This window comes from Megalops cyprinoides, chromosome 11, assembly GCF_013368585.1.
Source record: "Megalops cyprinoides isolate fMegCyp1 chromosome 11, fMegCyp1.pri, whole genome shotgun sequence".
Classification (NCBI taxonomy): Eukaryota; Metazoa; Chordata; class Actinopteri; order Elopiformes; family Megalopidae; genus Megalops; species Megalops cyprinoides.
In genome coordinates, this window is record NC_050593.1 from 20,711,655 (window position 1) to 20,734,181 (window position 22,527).

General features: G+C 43.1%; 1 protein-coding gene across 1 annotated transcript in view; it reads left to right on the forward strand.

The window, feature by feature from the left end:
- The window catches only part of prkx (protein kinase X-linked), a 38,411-nt gene extending 17,621 nt beyond the window's left edge, over positions 1–20,790 (forward strand). Inside the window, exons 3-9 of the mRNA XM_036541023.1 lie at positions 155–418; positions 3,965–4,084; positions 10,878–10,973; positions 13,987–14,044; positions 18,445–18,522; positions 19,762–19,911; positions 20,595–20,790. Coding sequence (XP_036396916.1) covers positions 155–418; positions 3,965–4,084; positions 10,878–10,973; positions 13,987–14,044; positions 18,445–18,522; positions 19,762–19,887 — 742 coding nt within the window. The 3' untranslated portion in view covers positions 19,888–19,911; positions 20,595–20,790. The remainder of the gene's footprint in view (positions 1–154; positions 419–3,964; positions 4,085–10,877; positions 10,974–13,986; positions 14,045–18,444; positions 18,523–19,761; positions 19,912–20,594) is intronic.
- Positions 20,791–22,527: the final 1,737 nt, after the last annotated feature.

Sequence of the window (22,527 nt, forward strand, 5' to 3'; positions counted from 1 at the left end):
TTTACATTTTATTTCATCAACTCACAATATGAGCCAGAATTTCAGAGATGACAGGTCCATCCGGCACAGCTAGACATTTTGAAAGTCTCTGTTTTCAAATTCATGCCCGCCTGTCACGTTTTAGGTTGACTGATTCTCTGGTTCCGCTTCCCAGATTTTGGACGCACCACGACGAGCTCTTCCTGTACATGCTGATGGACTATGTGCCTGGAGGCGAGCTCTTCAGCTACCTGCGCAACAGGGGCAGGTTTAATAACGCCACCGGACTCTTCTATTCTGCCGAGATCGTGTGTGCCATCGAATACCTGCACTCCAAGGAGATTGTTTACAGAGACTTGAAGCCTGAAAACATACTGCTGGACAGTGAGGGCCACATCAAGCTCACGGACTTTGGCTTTGCTAAAAAACTTGTTGACAGGTACAGATCACCCTCCTCATTTCATTTAAGGTACACAAAATGGATGCCAAATGAAAATGCTAAGAAGGTGCCGGTGCCTCTATATTTTGTGTCTTCTGACGGAGAATGGTTAGTTGCAGAGGTTTTTTTTTTTCTTCTAGCTGAAGAAACCTTCTGTTGAAATGGCATAGTTTCTCCAGCTGTCTTTATTGGCAACCCCTGAAATGTCCCGGCTTCAGATCAGTGATCTGAATGCAGGGCATTCTGAAACGAGAATCTCTGATTGTCTGATGAGGTCGAGACAGACATGGTAACGCTTGAGGACACAGCCTTAGAAAACCTTGACAGTCTGTCATACTGACAAGGTACCTGGAGATGTACATGGCTAAAAGTGAAACCGAGTTTTGGCTCCTCATCTATTTCCTCTCCATCACTACTTTTCACTCCCAACATGAAATAAAAATGAAGTTATTGATTTGTAATCAGAAAGAAATAACACCTGACTACTTATTTTCTCATTTTATTTGAATAGCAGAGACTGTAAGCCAAACAAAATGGCACAAGCAGGAAAATTGTATTAACACCTTGTCTGAAAGGTTTAAGGTTGAAACTCTCTTTCACTACAACACACTGCAGTGACTATTTTTTATACAGAAAACAATCAATCTGACCACTCTGAAATGTAAACTTAATGGCTTACATTTATATTTCCCCTGTGCTAGAGAGAGAAAAAATACATTTGCAGCAGATATCTCTCAGATGCACAAGTGACCCACTTATATAAATGGAAGGAAAGGAAATTGCAACAAATGCTGTTGGAAGACAACTACTCAGACATTAATGGTCCTTTGGTTGTAGTTTCAAGAAAAGAGCCCAAACACAGCATCTGTAGTGGTGTATACACAGTGCCATCTACTGGATAGATTGTGTAGTGTCTCATCTTTTCTGTTTTTTTTGTGTGTGTGTGTGTGTGTGTGTGTGTGTGTGTGTGTGTGTGTGTGTGTGTGTGTGTGGGGGGGGGGGGGGGGTAGGTTGTTTATTAAAACCAGTAGGTTTTAAAGTGTCTCCTTTTTCATGAATCTGTGTCTCCTTGAAATGACACCAACAGAGCTGTCATTATTTTGTTTGGATTTGTAAAGAGGAACAAGGCATCTCTGTCACATGTTTTGACAGTTTTAGAGCTGAGTGGCATTTTATTTGAGTCTGCTGCGTGTAGGTGTTTGTAGCATCTGTAGTTCAAAGATGAGTTATCATGTGGCGTGATTCTTTAGGGTGTAAACCTGTCCCCGGCTGATGAAAAAGTAATACAAATGGAAAGTTATGGAGTTCCCTGGCAGTATTACCTCGTTTAACAGGTGGGCTGCTTTAAGTGTTTCAAATCACAGTACAACGTGGAACTGAGCAGAGCTCAAGAGCTTAACTGCACTCATGACCACCGGTTGTTGGGTTAGATCCTGGATAGTTCCGCTGTTCCCTTGTACAGGATTATTTAGTGGGATTACCTTGAAAAACCCAGACATGTTTGTATCTGAGTTTCACTAGGTTATGTTTGGAAGCACAAGGGAATATTAGCCCAAACGCAAAAATAGATTGTTTGAAATTAATCAAGGTCAGTCACACAAAAGGCTTGTCTCATACTGAGGCCCACCTGGTTTCTGTGGAATTAAAGACCTGTGTATTTATATTTCTGAGCAGTAGAAACAAGAAGTAAGAAGTGTGAGAGAACTTGTGATCCCTGCCTTGCCTTCGCAACAGAAAGCGCCGGTGTCACAAAGGCCCGAGTCGATGTTTTCGCAGCCTTAAAGGGCTGCAAACAAGAGAGGAAGCCGCGACTCGCTGACAACTGGGAGCCGGGCGTGTACAGTACCATGGAATCAAGAGGTCCCCGGGAGCTTAGCACTTTACAATAGCACTGAGTCGAGAGTTCCCTGGGAACCCGGCAGCGCGTCATTGACTCCTGCTGCCCCGCGCCACAAACTGTATCTCCACCTCAGTCGGCGGAAGAGATCACAGAGCGGATTAGCTTGCGTGCCAGGGGACACTTTATCCGGAGACACAGAGAGGAAGAAGGAGTGCACGACTCGGGGACCGGCACCAATGCTCGCACACACACCGGCGAGCAACCGGCACATCAGACCTGCGCCGCCACTTAATCATCCCCCAGGCGCCACGGAGCACCGCAAAGGCAGCCGGGTCTGGAGTGGGAACGGGACCGAACCCCGCGTCGGAAGAAACGGACAGGGCTCGTCTGAAGAGGCTCATCGATCAGAGAAGCAGGGTCCCGGAGGAGAACAGGCTGTTTTTGCAGCAAATGGAGTGTTGATCCATCGCGGCACCCTGGGCATTAACAGTTTCAGATGTGCTTGGCTGTTCCAAGCAAATTAAACACTTCTTCTTCCAAGTTACTGTTCATACCACTGCCAGTGGGTGTGATGAAGTTTTAATTATATCTACCCTAAATTTAAGCTTTAACCCACGCTTGGCACCATAGTCAGCGCTGTTGATGGATCAATATTTTATAGAACCATGTACACTGTGATACGTAATAAGCCTAAAACACCTCCGTGGCAGTGAATTTGCATCTTTAGGTTGATTTGCATCGCTAAACACTCATATCTCTGTTATACAGACAAACATCTCGTGCCACCACAAAAATGTTTCTTTAGGCACTAAATTGTTTGGACCAAAAACAAACCATTTGAAAAAAAAAACGTGCCAGTGGAGTCGGGGAGCAGTGAGTCCCACCATCTGTCCGTCCAGCGGTGGGCATTCGAAACTGCCATCACCACAGCAACAGTCACGACAGACAGAGCCGCCAATCAACGGAGCGCCTGAACCCAGCGCGGAAGCGGTACAAGGGTGGAGCTCCAAGCCGAGAGATGAATGCACAAAGAGATCGCCCTCATAGCCGGGGGCATGGGCGCTCCAGCTGGGAAGCCTGCCCCGGCTCCTTTACATACGACGCGGGAAACTAATATTTATGAAGCTGAAATGATTCTGGCACAGAGCGGGGCAACAGCGCGTAGAGGCTTCTCTCTGGAGAAACGCTGTGAATAATCACGACACCGATTGCCAAAGTTAATTTGCCAAATTGGTTAATGCAGATGCAGTTGAAAGGGTCACCGTATGGTTTCCTCCGCTCAGACCTTGTCCCACAGGGCACTGGGCAAGCTGCACTGCACTCAGTCAGGCTACCTCATGTAGTGAATAGTATTTTGATGCTAGTATCGGTTTTCTGTATTGAGAGCTACTGCTGTGACAACATCATCTTGTATTGTAACAGTCTCTGGTGTAGCATAGCGTAAGTGTAGCATAGTGGTAAGCAGCAGGGCTCGTAACCAAAACCTAGATCCTTGGGCCAGGTACTTAACCCAGAATTGCCTTAGTAAATATCCAGCTGTATAAATGGATGGCATGTAAAAAATTGTAATCTATGTAAGTCGGTCTGGATAAGAGCCTCTGCTAAATGCCAGTAATGTAATGTAATTCCTCTGTGATAGGGTTGTTCTGTTGTAACACAGCTGTGCCGCCGCAGTGACAGGCCACATCTGTCTGTGTGCCCTGCAGAACCTGGACTCTGTGCGGGACCCCGGAGTACCTGGCCCCAGAGGTGATCCAGAGCAAAGGGCACGGCCGGGCAGTGGACTGGTGGGCCCTGGGGGTCCTGATCTTCGAGATGCTGGCCGGGTAAGTTACCCCCTGTCACTTCTGCCAGGTAATAGGCAGTATGTCTCTCACACTCAAGTATTCAGTATGCAGCAAGCACTCAGTGCCAGAACAGTAAAGATTCTGCCTGCTGAAATCAAGCAAACTGGCCAATATTGGCCATGCCAGCATGTCTCCACTGCCGAGCGTGCTTTCTCCATGCACGCTCCAGAGGCAGGAGAGGGCCCAGACAGCGCTAATAAATGCATCCCAGGCTGGCAGGGTGTTCCCCAGGGAAGCTGCTCCTAGGCGTAGTGGAGTTTCAGCTGAAGAGAGAGGCTTCTCACAGTCCTGTGAAGCCCTGTGCCCTCATCCACAGTTCAGTTCTTACAAGACATAGCAACATGGCACACACATCTCCCTCCACCCTAAAACCACAGTCTAATATGCTGTTAATTATATGTAAAATATTTCAAACCCATCTTTATTCCACAGAACTAAGGTAAAAACCATTCCACTAATGTCATTTCCACAGATTGTCGCTTCTAAATGAACTGTTACAGTTAACATTAGAGTACTGTGGAGAGGGCACTGGCTCATTAAAGATCTCATATACAGGTTGCGAATCTCAGCCCTCTGCAGTTCTCTGTGTATGTTTTTTGTCTGTGGAGAGCATTTTGTTGTGAGGTTGCTTTGGCTGAAAGCAGAGCTGCAGTACCCTTCCCTAAGGTCAGCACACGTGTTGTGTCCTCTCTCAACTTTTTTATCCTGCATCTTTTTCCTCTGCCTTTCAGCCGGCTGGCTGCAGGCAGGAGTCGCAGCTCTGAATCACCGCTGAGCTCTGCTTTATTCCTGCATATGGCTGTCCGCTATTATCTTTTTCACCCTTAAATAAGCAGTCTCTTGCAATTTCCTTTTTTTGGGTGATAATTTTGAATGGCCCTGCATGAGTTTCCAAGTTTCTGGGAACCATCAGGAAGCTAGGGGAAAGGATGCACAGTTTCTGCTTTTTTTTTTTCCCCTCAAATGTCCTCGTAACCTTGTTGCTGCAAAGTGCTTCATAGTGTCCCCTTATTGGGTGCTCAAACCCAAGCACTTCTTAAATCTGCAGGGCTTTGTCAAGGTCAGCCAAAGAATGAAAATCACACAACACCTCTATGCTGATATGTCATCCCAACAGGAAGATTCACTGAGCTCTCAAACCAGCGCCGAACCCATATGGGTATTTAAAGTCCAATAAGAAATATTCATGAGGCCAGCACAACTAATGGCAGATAATCCAGCAGATGTGTGCTTTTAACTGACACTGAAATTCCCAGGAATACGGATAATGAAAAATCCTCAAATAGGTGCACATCAGGAAAGGCGCATGAAGCTGTCTTACTAAACAGATCAGAAGTATACAGATTGAGTGAAAAAAACTGCTTCAAAAAATGATCACATCGATTTCAAGAAACACTTAAATTTCGCAGACCAACTGTAAAGGGGAGAGTCAACTGGGAGTCAAAAGGCCAAAATCAAGTAGGAATAAAGGAGAACAATTTAAAGCGCATTATTGGCTTCATGAGAGCCAAATCTGCTAAGTCATAGAAAGCCATTTGTCTTCTCGTGTTTAACAGGGATATGATATATATTGGTTTAGCGCAATTTCCGATTCTGGAGCAGCTTAAAACACAGCAGAAGAACCATTAAAGACTGAAGGCTGATATATCAGCCGGGTCTCCAATCACACACCATTTTATTTTCCTCGATGCTGCACACAGATATTGAGCCTCTGTTTGTTCTGCTGAAACCTGGCGCAACATCTCCACCATGTGGTGGTCTGCCTGTCTCACCAGCGCACTGCCTGGAAGTGGATTAGACAGGTTATTTGAAGTCCCAGAGGTACCATGGGGACTTCGCAAAGAATATTGCGCTGCTGGACATTTTGGTCAGCGCTTAATGCATTGCGCATAATGGCTTCCCCAACGTCGAATGTGTACCTCTGTTCTATTTCTGCACTAGACCCAAAGGAGCGTGATTTCTAAAGGATGACCGATTGCTGACAGCACTGTTGGACGCTGCAGCTTTGAACATTTGCAGTTTGTCTGAGCGCACTCGGTCAACATCGTTCAGAGAAGCGATTTATTTTATGCATTATTTCAAATTTCACTAACAATCTGTCAAGGAGGCTCAAATGCAGTGATTGCCACCTTTTGGGTTGTGTACAGCCTGAACGCAGTGACGAGTGAACAGTGGTAATCAGGGCCTGGGGTTGGCGGTGTGGGCCGATTGCCACTAGAGAGCACTAGAGTTTACTGCAGTTATGAAGTGGAGCAGCTTTGAGGGGTTTGGTTCTGTAACAGATCTTTCTGTCTGGATTGTGTATAGAGGAAGTCAGAGCTGAGTGGGTGGTGCATTCCCCACTCTGTGTGTCTCTAATTTACTAAACAGAAACGCGCAGTGTGTGACCCATAGTGACGTTATCAGCAAGTAAAAGGAACAGTGGCACAGTCTCTGCTGCATATGCAAATTATTGTATATAGTATATAGTTTCTAGTGCTAGTTTTCTGTAATTGTAAACAGAATAGTTACACTGTTTTCCTATAATTGTTTGTAGCATTTATAATTGCAATAAATTCTATCCAAAATAAAGATCAGCCATACAATAAGCGACCTTTATTCCCTCCAGATTGGTTGCGGATGTTTGGAGAAATGTGCTTATCAGGATGCCAGTGGTAATTGGTTTGGGAGAGAAGTGCTTGCTCAGAGAAAGGCCATGGTACAGTGGGTGCAAAGCTCTCTCTGGTTTTCTGTAATGTTACTGTTTATTCCTCTCTGCATTCTCCACGGAGAGGGACTTACATGGGTTTTGCAGTTTCACCCCAGAGGTATCTAATTAAACAGCCTTCAGATTACAGCAAAGCCATTCCAAGGCCTGTCCTCCTACCGATGGCTAACAAGCTATGGACATTGCAGCCACCCCAAATTTGTCTTCTGTTTAAAATAAGTTGTTTCTTCTGTGCTCTGTGAGACTGAAATGTTTGGCCAGCGGGGGCAGCCTTGAGCAAGTGTGGCATTATGCTGGAATGTGGGGATCCTGCTGTGTGGTTAATATACCAGTACAACTAATCAGCCATTAATTGGCTATACTGCTTTTAACTACGCATATGGTTTGAAGCCGAACTGTGCTTGTCTGCCAGGACTGAACCAATACTTGAGGCAATGAAGAGAATGTCAAAGCTGTTATGGGCCTCTACCTGTGGTTGAGCCAAGCACACATCCTTCATGTATTTGTTGCCGCGTAAAGTGAAATGGGAGCCTAACCCCTGGCCTCCAAGAGGGGGTTGCTTAACATCCAGCCACTGGAGGCTAGGAAATGCAGTGCTCGTACAAATCCCCTGACACCCTTGACCTCTGAAATTGAAAGTCACCTCTTCTGAGGTAGGAGACGGCTTTTTAGATTTCTGCCATCATTTATACATGTCACCACAAGAACCACACACAGTGGATGTTTCACTCACTACATCTTGTTAGACATAAAATGGAAGCACCTACATTACACAGAACAAACAGAGCTCCACTGCCTCATAATCTGCTAGGGTTTTGATGCAGTGAAATTTTGATGGCTGAATTTAGCCTGCTACTTAAAGGCTCATTTCTTGATATGGTTGCTGTCTGGCTAATTAATAGTACAAAAGGTCTAATTCAAGGCCAGGGTCTTGATTGAGAGTGCAGCAGCCGTGTCCTCATTTGGGATTTAAACCTTTTAACCCCTTGGTCCTCTCCCCTACCCCCCGCCCCACGTGGTGCGTTGATGATTCTGACTCTGGTCCCAGCAGGCCCAGGGGCTCTGCGGTCGCCCTCCTGCTCTGTGTGTACCTTTCACAGGGCCCGAGGGGTCCTCTGACCCCTCTCCACCCGAGCGCGGCCCATGTGTGCAGGCGGCGGGGCAGGCTGTTATCGTTGGCCTGCGTTCCCGCTCGGCAAACGCTCAAACAGGAAGGAAGTTTGGCTTTCCACCGTTTACTCTGCCCCACAAGCAAATAAGACGTCCCCATCAGACAAACGAGCGGCGCTTCTGCACCAGTGTGAGAACTATCAACTGGAGGCGGGAGGAGGCGGAGGCTCTTGGCCCATCTGCAACACTGCCGTGCAAAACCACGCTATACTGTGTCTGGAGCATCACTTGTTGGGACAGCAAACACAAATGGTGGGAAATTAGATAATGAAAACACATTCAATCGATTTCAATGCCTGCATTGTTTAACACTGCATTGCTTCACTTGTCTGTTTATGCTAGTTGTCTAGATTTAACTTGCGTACTTGCAGGATTCTGAGTGAATGAACTACAAGAATAGGGAGGCTGTCTTGACCTCATTCTGCTTCAGATAAGTGTATGTAGAGTTTTCCTACATCCTTAGATAGACAGAAAATACTATCCACCCTGTGGAAACATAAATCAGGCACTCTTTGAAGTGTCCTCTGCAAAAGTGAATGTCCTTTGCCCCCATGGACTGAACCACTTAGGTTGCTCACGAGCCAAGACAAATGTTCCTTTGAGTCTGGAGGCCTTAGGAGCTTTACGATTGCGTGCTTATTTTGTCAAAGGTCTTGCGCACTTTCCTTTTGAAAAAATGTAGCAAGGACTTCTGAAAAAGACCCCTCTCGGTCTCTATGAAGTGATGTGAATTCTCTGCTCCAGTCAAGAACCCTGCCGTATTACATAATGACCTGCATCTGGGTCACCTGCAAGCTTTCTGAAAGAGCCCAGATGTAAAGTGTTTTCCTCGACCACTCAACCTCGAGGTAGACGCATGGTGCCATAATTGAAATACCGTGTTCATTCTTAACTTGACCGACTGCAAGTCACTGCACAATTTAAGCTCGTCTGACTAATATACGTCCATTCTGTGAAAATTTAATGGACACAGCTGCATATTTTACAGTGAGAAAAGGATGTTTCACAGATTGCAGCAAACCTGATAATCATGCATCGTTGGTGCTTTTAGGTAAAGTTTGCGACTGTCCAGTCCAGTTTTGAGGGGTCTAAGTGTTTATGAGCCTATTTTTCCTAATGGTAGAATATCCACGCAACCAGCTGTTAATTCACCCTCTCGCAGCTCCGTCTGAGTGGAATCTTGGCGGGGCCTCAGGTGTTATATAAACCCACGGCCGCTGTTACATAACGCCAAAGTGCCGTTACCCCATCTGTTATGAACCGCCGTACGGAAGCCCATTAGCGGTAACCAGGGCAACCTCGCCCCCGCGCCCACTGTCATCATCCGGAGCGAATACAGGCGACAGTGCCCAGACTGCGCTGGCGGGCCCTGGACGACCCAGCTCGGGGGAGGATCAGACACACTTGACGGGTAGCCTGCCTTCTGTCCACGGCCCCTGCACTTTCCCCTTTTCAAGTCATGTGCTCTGGCCATCTTTCAGTCTGTGACATAGTGCGCAGAATCACAGGGATTTGGCCTCCCAGGGGAATCGCTGTGCTCCCAGGCCCTGTGTGCACCATTGGGCTTGCCCTGGCCAGCCAATTACAATACAATACCAAGGCACGCAAGGCCTCAGATTCATTCAGCTCAAAGCAAATCATGTCTGCTTGAACAGAGGTCTGCTTTTTTTCATGTTCTTTTCTTTTCAGTTCCACTTCCAGACTTCCTGCAGGCTGCAAGGACAATTATGACATTCTGTGTCTTGGAGTTTTCTAATTGTTATAAAAATATGGTGCTCTAAAACTGTGATGAGGCTTTCACAAAAAAGTCTTATGTTTACTTTCAGACATTCAAAGCTAAATGAAAATGTTTAGAAAGCTCGCACAATTTTCCAGCCTCACAATTTTGTTGTGCACCATGGTTAGAATGTGTAATTGTAATGACACATTAGTGTATTTTTGCCCCTTAGTTACATTTCATCAACATGAAAAAAAAAACGCCTCACAAATTCCATTTCGTTTGGAGGGATTAATGTACTTTTTCAGATTTCATAGTCTGTCAGAGGATGAGGAATGTGCACTTGCCAGTTTAGACACAACACTCAGGACATCCAGCATGCCCACGCTTGAGTATCACTGTTTAAATTTCCCCTTAGAAACTGCAAACGATTGACTTCTACAATTTCAAGTCTGGCTGGGTAGATCTGTCTGAAGCTACTCCAGCATGCAGGCTGTAGAGTTTCCAACACCCTTTGTATCTGGTCAGACCAGACACCATCCTATTTTATCAGCTTACCATTTGCAGCCTTATATAATCCCCTTCCACTGATGTGTTATGCAGGTAATCGCTTGTCCAGTCGCGGACGATGCTGGGGAATCATTTAGCGCAACCCTTCGTGCCATCAAACTGTGGCGCAGGGAGGCGTTGCATCTGAGTGAGGTAGCAGAAGAGGAGTTCAGGGTGCAAAGGGAGGTCATGAGAGAGGAAGCAAAATGAAGTCGTGGGGGTGGGGGGGTGCTGTTATACCATCGTGCGACTTGCTGTCCTCGGGTATGTGCTGTGGCAGTCGACCTCAGCCCCTAGTAATTGCAGTTCATCGTGTAGTCATAAAGCCATTTCCCCCAGGGCTGTTTAAAAGGGGATACTCCTCTTATCCACGATCGCAGATTTTTTTTAAGACAGTCTTTACAGTTGACAGGACTCCAAGTGCCATTTTGTAAAAGCTGGGATTCAGGCCCTGCATTCCAGCGCCTTTCATGTGAAAGAGCAGTTTTGAAATTCAATTGTTTTCAGTTGTCTCACAGAGCCTGACACCATAATGTGGAACCAGGCATTCTAATCTTGTCAAAAACATATCACTTTAGACATGATGATGAATTGCTTTTTCTTTTTTTTCTTTCCTCCTTATTCCCCAGGTATCCTCCGTTTTTTGACGACAATCCATTTGGCATCTATCAGAAGATCCTTGCTGGAAAGCTGGACTTCCCCCGGCATCTGGATTTCTACGTAAAGTAAGGAAAGGGACTCTGAAAACTTAGACATGAGATGCAATTAGTTTGATTTCAAGAGGCCTCCCTCTTAACAGTATGATATTGTTTGTGGCACAGAGTTATTACGTGCTATTATTCCTTTTCGAGCAGAAAAGCCTAACACCATGCTTCTGTCAGTTTAATGCTTAAAGCATGTATGTCTACAAGTGGTGAAATCTTTCACCTGATTGGTAAATTAGTGCCCTCACCCAGATTTCCCTTAGGATACTTTTCCATGTAAAATTCCATATCATTGGCTCTCTTGACTTGACCCTTTAAAACGGACTGTTACTGTCAATGAGTCTCAGGTCTTGGTGTATGGTTGGGAAGTGACATTCAGAACCACATGCTAAATTCTCGACCTCACAGTGTATTACTTTGTCTTTCCCTGGAGAAATATTCACTTGCTTTGTGATCAAAGAAACCATTTTTTTCTGTACATTTTGTAACAACCCCTAATGTTCACAAAGCAAAAAAAAAAATGTCTCCTGTTACTTGTACATTTTTCCATCAGAAGGCATTTCACCAGAATATGTGCAGAGATCCCCTTGTGTTTCATTTCAGGTGCTTGTGAGTGCATTGGACAACACAAAGTCAGTGTAAAAGGGTTAGCAAAAGAATTAATAGTTTCCTGCTCAAGTATAAGTCTGTTAGCTTGTAAGAGATGAAGTAGGAAACAGGCATGCACCACCATAGCATGTTTAGCTGTTTTACATCTGTTCTTAAACCATTAGACTCATGGCAAACAGCAGCTGGTTTGATTCAGGAATGCAAGCAGATTACAGGCTTTAAGGTGTTTTTGCACACTAAATCAGGAACTAGAACGGGTGCCCTGCAAAGGTTAAGAGCAGCCTCAGCGCTCACTTTTATGACCCGACACGCAGACATCTCAAACTTTAGTGGCTACAAGTTTCGCTTTCGGCCCAGTATGCACATGGAGAAACAGAACTCGGACTGTCTAAGGAGGACATGTTCATATATTATGGGAGCGAGATTAAGGTCACTGGGTCTTCAATAACCTCGGATTTGTTAATCTACTTCTTTGGCCCACCTACTACTTTGACTGCCTTGGCCCTTAATCATCACGAATCCCACTTGTCAGGCCACCCTTGGTTATTTACAAGTAAACATTAGGATTATAATGGCCATTGCAATAGGTTAAATGTTTAAATTTACAGACTACTAGGTCCAGTCTCATTTGTCATTTGAATGTCTTTTGGAGATTTGGTGGCGTAATCCAATCCCCTTACTGGTGCACTTGTTAATGTTGGAGACCATATTATATGTGAACCACATAACACCAGTACAGTTGGCTTGTCCCATATACAGCATTTTAGCTTCCTGCCTTTCATCACCTGCAGCTGAATCTGTTAGGCAGTGTCAGAGTCTGTGCACAGTGCTATGTAAGCTGCTGATGCAATAGAATAAGGGGTGTGTGTGTATATCACCCCAGCCCAAAAGCAGGAGGGACGCCTCGGTCTCCAGATACATGAGGCTCATTTATTGAAGCGAGGCAGCAGCAAGTCTGATGGGTGGAAACTGAGGGCAGTGTCTCTGAGCCCAAACACTAAAAACAATAATGGATGAAAAAGCTACTACAGCCTGGGGGCTTCACAGGTACAGGAACTAACAAATCATGCACCACGCGATCCTTCCCACGCTTGAGTGTGATGTGTCGCCCCATCATGTTGCCAGTGGTGTTGTAGTTCATGCTGACATTAGAACGCCACAGGAGCACAGTATCAGAGCGATTTCATTGTTTGTATGGTAGTATGCCAGTGTTGCAACAGTTATATTGTATTTGATTCATGTACTCTGTGTGAAGCGTAAATACGTTTACACAGCATGGAATTGCCTTAAGTAGATGGTGTGAAAATTTTAATATTAATATTTCCATTACTTCCATTACTTCACAACTGTAAAGGCCTTTCTATAACTGCTGCTCATGAACAAGTTACCTAATTATGATTTAGACTGAAACACTCCTGTAGGCCTAATTGTAACATATTGTTGAATAAACTCCCAGGGTGAGTGTTGACTCTACAAGTGTTGAGACCAGACGCTGTAAATTCAAGAAACCATCTGGAATGCAGGAGACACTGAAACAGAAAAGACTGCAAGGTGTTCAATGTCACAATTAACTATTGAATAAATGTGTAAAAAGTCAGCCCTCACATGCTCCCGACATCCCTGTCCATCAGGGCTGTGGGCTGGTGGTGGTTTGACAGAGGGTACCATGTTGTCATTACCTCCAGCATACCAGCGCTCAGTCAGTGCTGTTTTATGAGGAAAATAAAATGGAGCTCAGATCGTTGAAGTGTGCTGTGAGGGGCTGCTAAACTTGGTGCTATGTGAGGAGCTGCTAAACATCATTTTCAGGGTTTCTTCCATGTTGTGGGGACAGGTAGTGAACCACACTTTTGACTGTGTCCATCAGAAAGCTGTAGGTTTTACTGTGGCCATGATGAAAAGTGATGATAGCAAGCCACCTCTCGCCATGGAGAAAAGAAGTTATACACGTATGTACTGTGCAGGGCACACTTGTGCCTGAGTGCCAAACAATCTGCTTCCTCCGGGAATTTAAAAAAATTAAGACAAGTGCCTATGGATACTACTTCCTAGCACCAGTACTATGGATAATAGTAGGGTAAAATGCTTATGGTACAAAAATCCCTTGGTAGAGAAATTCAGTTGTGCACACTAATTGGCCTCATTTGTCCTCTGCACTCTCCCCCACCTCTAATGAATGGGGGATGAAATCATATTCCTTAGTCTCCTCTGATATTCCGTCCATACAGTGGTCAGTGATTGTAGGCCTCTTATCAAATCTGAATGGCTCACCTCTGTTAGTCCCTATCCGCTCTAGCTCTGTGATGTGGGCCCCTAACGCGGAGCAGAACTTCACAGGCCATCTGCTCTGATGCGGATGATAGCAGTGATAAATACCAGTTTTTATTTGGCAAGATGTGATGTGTTCCACACTCTCTTTCTCCAGAGACCTCATCAAGAAGTTCCTGGTCATCGACAGAGCGAGACGTCTGGGGAATATGAAGGTGAGCAGAGAAAACTAAAGACTTTTTTCTCCCTGATTTTTTTCATGCCTGGAAAGCCATCATCACAACCTCTGAAGACTACAGCTCATTGCTGTAGTCTGTGACACATTTCTCTGTGTGCTGCCGATTGAGCGTCCTTTTCTTTTTCTATGTTCGATGTCAGCACTATTAGAAGCATCCAGTTGGTGTTTTGTTAATGCCTTGTTATGTTGACAGTCAAAACAGTATATTTGCACTTAAGTTGAAAAAGGTTTAATCTATCCTGTGTGTCATCCCTCCCACTTGCAGAATGCTTTCTTGATGGAAGGTCAGTGTAAAAAAAAAAACACTCAAACCTTAGCTTAGTTTGACCATGGTGGTATGTCAAGGTTGGTTGTCCCCTGTAGTTTAGTAAAGTATAGCCTTTCCCCTTTGTGTGACTGCTGTCTCTCAGTTGAGACCTGCTGTTTACTGAAGCTGGGGAGAAAAAGGTGGGGGGTTTTGCAGCTGAGCCAAAGTCTTTATTGGCTTTACAAGGTGAAACCTGCTGTCACAGGCCCAAGAGCAAAGTCTTGTGTTCACTAGTATGACCATTAACGAGCTCCATTTCTGACGGAGGTTGAGTATCGTTAACCTTTCCCAGAAGTGTATTGGCCCTATTGGAACAACACAAAGCCACCAAGGGCTACATTTTATTTTCTGGGTTCAACCATTTACAAAGTATATCCATAAATACTTCCAGGAGCAACTTCAGGCAGAGGTGGCCATTAAATAGCTCTTCTAGTGGTCAGAGTATCAATAGTCACATGCTCTCCACCCTATACATATGAAGTATAAATATAATACTGGTGGTGATACGATAGATAGATAGATAGATAGATAGACAGACATACATACATAGATACATAGATAGATGGACACAGATGGATAGAGTTAGGAATTTCAACAGTTGCTTTCTGCTTTAAACCTGTTTATTTTTCTTCCGCTTCATTTTTTCTGTTTATAATTGACCAGAATTTTCCTCATAAATGAGATTGTGTACACAAAGGCCTACCATGTAGACTTTATAAGGTCTTGCAAATCAGTCAGAATCATTCCAAGTAGCCTTTGGGTGGTATGGCATTAACAACAGTTGTACAACATTTAATTGGTAATGTATAATAGCCAAGCTCGTGGCACAGCTTTTCATGACTATGATTTTATTTATTTTATTTGATGTCTGCATTGATGTCAAGTTTAATTGAATTTGCTCGGGCCTATTTCTTAAATGTGAATGCCAAGGCATTTTATATCCCTGTGTTAGTACCTGTATTTAATGTGTGTTCACTATTCTTCCTCCTGCAAATATTTTATTGTATTCCTGGGACATTGGGAAATAATAAAGTACTTGTTCCTTGTTCCATGAAGAATTGAATCTGGACTAGCAAAAAATTTGGATAAGGCAGTTGTTGTAGAATTGTGTTACTGCATCAAGAAGTTATACAATTCTGTGTTCATCTGTTTTCATCTATGTTCTTCTCTATGTTCAACTCATTTACGGTGGAAAAAAATATTTAAGTGAGATTGCTCTCATCACCTGATTTTCAAGGCATTGTGTCCGGAGCATAAACAGTTAATGTAGAGAAACTTTTGCAATTGACAAACCCATGACTGGATGACCCAAAAAAAAGCTACAGTTACCCTTGTTGTGGTAGACCGAGTGAGTTACAGCATGCCAGTTTTGCCTGCTGACTGGGCAACAGTCATGTCCCCAAAGAGGAGGATGTCATTCCATAGAGTGATGCTGTGTCTGTTATGTACCCAGCTGCTTGAAGAACAGCAGAGGTCAGCTGCAGTGTTTATCTTGGTCGTAACACACCAAAAAGGTCCTTTCCAAATCCTCATTTTCAGCAGAGAACGTTTAGAGGTTGGAAATGTGTGGGATTTGAATGTTAGAGTAATCACATGGGACGTGTTAAATGTGAACCATGTGCTGCTATGAATCCTCGTCATTGATTCTGTGTGGGTTTCTTACATCACACACTGGCATCATTTGTGACATCATCTCTTTTTCCTGAGAGCCCGCTTACTCAGGAAGCTAACAGAGATGAAAGGATGCTGCCCAGATTGCAGTGTGTTGGCAGCTCTACAGTCTGTAGTGAAATTTAAGAGACCGAGCCAATGAAACGGAGCCACTTCTTTAACAGACAGATTACAGCACAATGCTACAACACCTTCTGAAGTAGGTCGTCTTCAGTCTCATGGCCCCTGGCTGAAACCCCTTTGACAGTAATAGGCTTGAGGACAGAGGCTTAGTGGTAGCATTTGTTTCCAGTTAGTGGAGCACATCAAGGCGTTTTCACCAGGGGAGGCTTCACCCTGGAGTGGCCTGCACACTTTCTTGGCTGATGCAGTCTTACCAGTTGCTGGCATCTGCTTTGTGTCCCCTGTCATTGCTGGGGGTGTCCCAGCATTTGCAATAAGCTTTTGTAATGACATGCCAACATGTCAAGAGAAAAATACAAAACTGTAGCTGCAGCAGCCTATAAACCTCACTGGAATTGTTTTAACTCGCTGCGTCATAAGTGTACCATTCTAACTAGGCACTTTATTTTGGTTGTAATATACCTTTGTGTTAGGAACCCCAACAAACCTCCATGTTTTATGGGCATTATAATGAGTGTTATTTGTAATCCCAATGGCAGTTTCTTCTTGGTGCCAGTGTGCCAAGGGACTGCAGCCCAGCCAGCAGCAACCTAGATAACAGGAGCCAAGCAATTTTACTTCAAAATCCCTGAAGCAGACAGAGGAAGTCTGCATTCTTTTTTTAACCACAACACATTCACAGATTTGAGTGTGTCGGAGCATATATTTTGCTTCGTTATTTCAAATTCACAGCGAGTTCCTGATGGATGCCAACACACTGAAAAGATCCCCAATCTCCGTGGGTCTCCACATCTGGTGGCGGACCCTTGTTTGTGTCTGCCCGAGTGTTGTCTTATCCTGTCACTAGGAAAGGAGTCCTCTGCCAAGTTGAGAGAGACAGCATCATGCTTCTTTCTCAGAGATCACATCTCAGAGTGCATGCAGTGCTCCAAATGCGAGATAACAGCTGTGTTTGTACAGATTGCTGTGGGGGCAGCACTCCTAGCCCTCTCCACTACAGTTAGACTCTGCGGGTCACTGGCGGGAACCATTGATTCAGAACAGTGATGCATCGCTGCATTTCTACACCGAATGCACTTTTACACTCTCATGGTGTATTTGCTCTTGTCACAGAATGAGCTCTTCAAAAGGTTGAAAGTTGTCTAACACAAGTCTCATAAGTCTCTAGAGGACTGGAGATAGGTGCAGGAATGCCGCTAAGGGAATAAAAATCTGGAATTTTATCATGCTTCATGTTTACTTTGTTTCCTTCAGCATGTGTCAAAGACCTGTGTGCCTTCAGGTAGTTTCTGTTCCAGCAAGAAAAATGTCATAGTTTTACAGTGATGTGCTAAATATGTCACCTATGGGTAAAAAGTAAATGCTATGTGACAGGTTCTTTTGCTCTCTATGATTATTTTTTATGTGTTTTACTGCACACCTCTCTCTTTCCTGCAGAAATGTAATCAGCACAAATCATATTCTGGGGCACTTTTTGATTGTCCTTTAAACAGAGCTCTCATATTATTTTGAGAGAAAGGGGAAGGAATTTTCTGAATTAATGATTTGTGAAGTACTCAAATTTCTTCTGCGGTTTCACTCATTAAGATCAGAGAGGCCTTTTCAGAGGCTTTTAGCACTAATAAAATTCAATGCAAGCCCATTGTTCTCTCTGCTAATTTTCCCTGCTCACAAGTGTAATGTGGTCATCACCAGACCAAGGCTAAAAATAAAACCCCTTTTCAGAGACGAGATGGGTGTAGATGGGTAGACAGCTATCAACGGTTAATGGAAAAGAACGAGAAAGCTAGGAGGCTACTTTATCGTAGTTCAAGTCGCGCCTCTCTCCCGTGATCAGTCCTCTGGAAACACAGGCAGGAATTGGCCGTAGTGGCAAGGCTTTGTGGAAATTCGGAAGGTGAGCGAAGGGACACGCTCGTGAATGAGATTCCCATGAAAGCCCTTTGTGTTTTTCCCTGAAACGAACAGCAGGCCTTTTGTTAGGCCGGCTTCTCAGACCGCACGTGACCTTCCGAAAGCTGTCTCGTATTTTGGTCATCTTGTCCAAGGAAACCAGCCAGCATATGAATGTTTTTGAGGTAAATGTTACAGTATGAAAATGAGCTAAATTAAGAACACAGCGATGAAATAATTTATTGATCTGGCCTTGTCAGACAAGGTTGGCACACCAATGTGTACAAGTCAAGTAAAATTAGGAATTAAGAATCAGTAGTGTCAGCATTAGCAAATCAAATAAATCAAATCTGTCAACAGCAGTGTTTTTTTTTTCTGTGCAGAATGGAGCAGAGGATGTGAAAAAGCACAGATGGTTCAAATCAATAGACTGGGATATTGTGCCCCAAAGAAAGCTGAAGGTGAGTCCTATCGTCTCACGCGCACTACAGCATAAACTGACCCCTGGAGTTACCCGGTTTACCATGCGTTAACATGAAGAGGAGAACCAGCAGTAAACCAACAGCCCCATGAAGTCAGCTGTCTCTGAACGGCGCTCTTGTGTATCTGCCCCCGGAGCACATGTGGATTAACAAGGTTATTAAAAACACAGCGGAACAAATAAGCCCTCATTGTTTCTTTTTTCTTTCATTTACGCTTCTGTTACTCAATATATGTTTATGTTCGGAGCATAACTCCGCTCCTTTTGGCAAGGGTGAGCCATTAAACACAAGCTTTTATTTATTCGCCTGCAGTAGAAGAGCTGCGATTTGCGGTCTTTATTTCATTGTTAGCTTGTCATTCTCTTTTAATTATCCCAGTACTCTCTTTAAACTACATAGCATTTTGCTGTATGTATTTTAAAAGATTACATTGCTGTGTTAACTATCCCATTAATTCATTTCTGTACATTGTATGGCCTTAGATTGACACACACACATCTCAGATGAGTATGTGGGCCTGAGGGTTGTGGATTCAAAGCTATGATGGGATAGTTGAAGCACTCTTAGGCAGGTTATAGAACATGTTGGTCAGTGTTCTTTTATATAGTTTAGACCAACAGTGTATGTGTGTGTATGTTTAAAATACCTAAGTGTTAGTAAAATTATAAAATATGTGAATCTCTTCAGAGGAGGGCATCAGATAAAGAAAAAAAATTGGAGTGTAATGTTTGGAATGTAATGTTTTTAAAAACTGGAAATCAAACGCATTGCCAAAGTTACCACAGCTGAAAAGCCCACCAGGTTAGTATCTAAATGCTGAAAAAGAGGAAATTAATAAAATTGTTTGATTTGAATCAGTATGAAGAAACATACTAAATACTTCCAGATGTCCAACTCAGGACAAAAACAGGAGGAGGTGCATTAACGCTGAATCATTGAAGCCGTATAAAGGAGAGTCCACCATTACAATGCTGTGACCCTCCCCTGCCTCCCATTTAGGCCTATGTTGTACATGTTGTATATATTGTACATCATATTTGTACATACCATTTGATCATAGTACTTTTGTTGTATGTAATATGAGAAAGGTGTGTAGAACTTAACTGAATGGTAAAAATGTACAAACAGTCCTCTTTGAAACCGGATTTGAAGACTTGGTTTTTGGTATCTTGAATAGAGACTGCCAACTTTATCTCCCTCTTCCTGTTGTTGTCCCAGCCTCCAATAGTTCCCAAAGTCTCTCATGAGGGGGATACATCCAACTTCGATGCCTACCCTGAAGAGGAATGGAAGAAGGACACACCGGTTCCTCCTAAGGACCTGGAGATCTTCAAGAATTTCTAAGAAGGGTTGGGAAACAAGCTGCTGGTAAATACAAAAAACTCTCCTTGTCCAGGAAAGGGTGTGTGTAGGAAATGTAGTTAGATTTTATTATATCATGTAGAGGAGGTATGCACTTGTAGCTCATGGATGTTTGATCAGTTCCCTGGGTCCTGACCGAGTGTAGATCCCAGGCCAAAGCCTTGAAATATTAGAGCCTTAGAGCTGGTTTGTACTGAAGCTCGTAAGTGGCTGCAGTACAGCTCTCTGTCTGTCTCACTGTCGAACAGCCCAGATCTGTTACATCCTATAACCAGCACAAAATAAGTTCCACTGCAATCCTCCAGCTGTGTAAAAGGTCCTGTGTCTGTTAAAAATGTAATTTCCATTTTACTGGAGAACTGAAAGGCAGACATTGCTGGGGATGAGTTGATATTTGATTTTCCGGTTTAAACCAACACATATTGTTGGGAACCATTATGGAGTATAGGTTTTAGTCAGAGTGTGCTGGACATATGACCACAGAATTGTGGTTGTGAATTCATAGTGTGAGGTGGTTTATCCAGTCAGATCCAACAGAGGCCCAGAATGTGCTTGACGTTGAACCTGTGAGAAGGAACTACACATGGCACAAGGCGTGTAAACACAATAAAACCAATGTTGTATGTTTGTCTGCTTCTAAAAAAAGTGTTACCAGTATAATTCTGTTCGTGTTTTCTTTTTGTTAACAGTTGGAGAGCAGTGTCTAATGGATGAACTTGAAGTGAAGAGTGGTCAGCCAGTGGTCTTATCCTTACAAGGCTACGCACATTATGCAAGCATCAAAAGTCCTCCTGCAACTGAAAGACATTTTCACTCTCAGTGCGTGTGAAACCACAACAATCAGGTGTTTTTTTTTTTTTTTTTTATTAGGCTTATCTTTTCAGATGATTTTACTTACTGTTGGAAACAATTATGTAACATTACCTCTGAGATTGCATTGAACTTTACAACAATATGTACATACTTGAGGGGGGATGGCATGCAAGTACACGGATAATGGCCTGAGGCCTGACTAATAATTGTGTACTTTAACTCGTTCATATTCAGTTTTATGTTAGACAGAATGTTTCCCAACATAAACCTTTGTGTTTGAGCTAAATAATTATTTGCAGGTCTATGTGGCAACAGGGTACTGAATCCTCATCACGCAAGTCCTGTTTCAGTCATAGTGTGGCGTGTACACGTTTGTGTCGAATTTAACCATTTGCTGTGAAAGGTGGCCTTACGTCATATGAATATATGGAAATGTGCTTTAAAGGCTACAGGCAAAAAACTGAAACACACACTTTTGTATAATACACAAACAAGATATGTGTAGATGACAAGTGAACAGTGATGTAAAATGATTTTTTTTTTTTTTTTAGGAATACATGATATCCAGTTCTTCCTTTTTGTTAAGTGCATTGAGCTGCAGTCTCTCCAGAGCGGTGCTGTGTTCTGTATCTGTAATCGTTTAACTGGATGGTATCTTCTAGGCTTTTTGTTCTCCGGGTTTAATAAGGCTATCACTGACTAATTATAAATAATGAGGTCCAATAAACAACTAACCAGGTGTTACTCATTTAAAAAGGTTGTGTCAAGCACCCGAGGCATCCAGAAGGCCTGTCGGGGATCAAGGTGAAGATGTTTCCGCCACTCATATCTAGTTACCAATGAAAAAGGCTTTAAATGGCTGTTTCTTCCAGAGGAGCACAAACACAACATAACTCGGTGTATGGGCTTGTTTCATCCTTTAGTCCAGTGATTTACATCACAGTGCATGTTTTATGTTGTCTTTGTTTTGTTTTGTTTTTTTTTAATCATTAATTTTGTGCGAAATAATTTGATGTAATTGAGCATTGATTTATTCACATGCTCCAATTTTCCTGTATTTGGCCTTCACTTTTCTGTAAAGCGACAAAATTTTATTTATATTTTAGTAAAAAAAAGAAGAAACCTTCTTTGTACTGAACTCAATGTTGATAAGAAACTAATATAAGGACATTTTGTACCCATTTACCAATGCCTTATTTTTATTATTTTATTGTTATTTTTATTTCTTATTAAATTATGTTGTGTGAAATGTGCAGTATTGATCACTTCTATGACTGTTAGGAAAAAACAACCCAACTATAGCATTAAAAACATATCCTCAAATGTGTTTGGCCTGTTCCTGGTCTTTTTTTTCCATTAAGGATTTGTGTGAAAATTCTACATGTGTAGTTTACATACTTTTTTAATACAACATTGCCAAAGGGAAAGGAGCCTGAGAAGGGGGTATTCAGCTGCTACAATTCAGCTGCCCTTTAAATTCTCTTGGTCTTACAAAATACAGTGTGTCTTTTTAATATATAGCAGTTATGGCTGTCATTGTTTTTTGTCCAAGGATTTGTAAACTAAATTCTTGCCAAGTTTCATAATAGTGGTTGACAGTTTGGTAAATTGTAAAATTTTGAACAATTGATAAAATATGTGAAGTTCCTGCAGGATTTTTATGTTTTTTTTTTTTTTTTTTTTATGCTGACTCGCTAAACATTTTTGAATTTTTCTTAGATTAACAAAGAATGACTTTATTTCAAAGGTGTGTGTATGCATGTATGCGTGTGTATAAAATAGTGTCATATTTGCTTTTTGTTAACATGC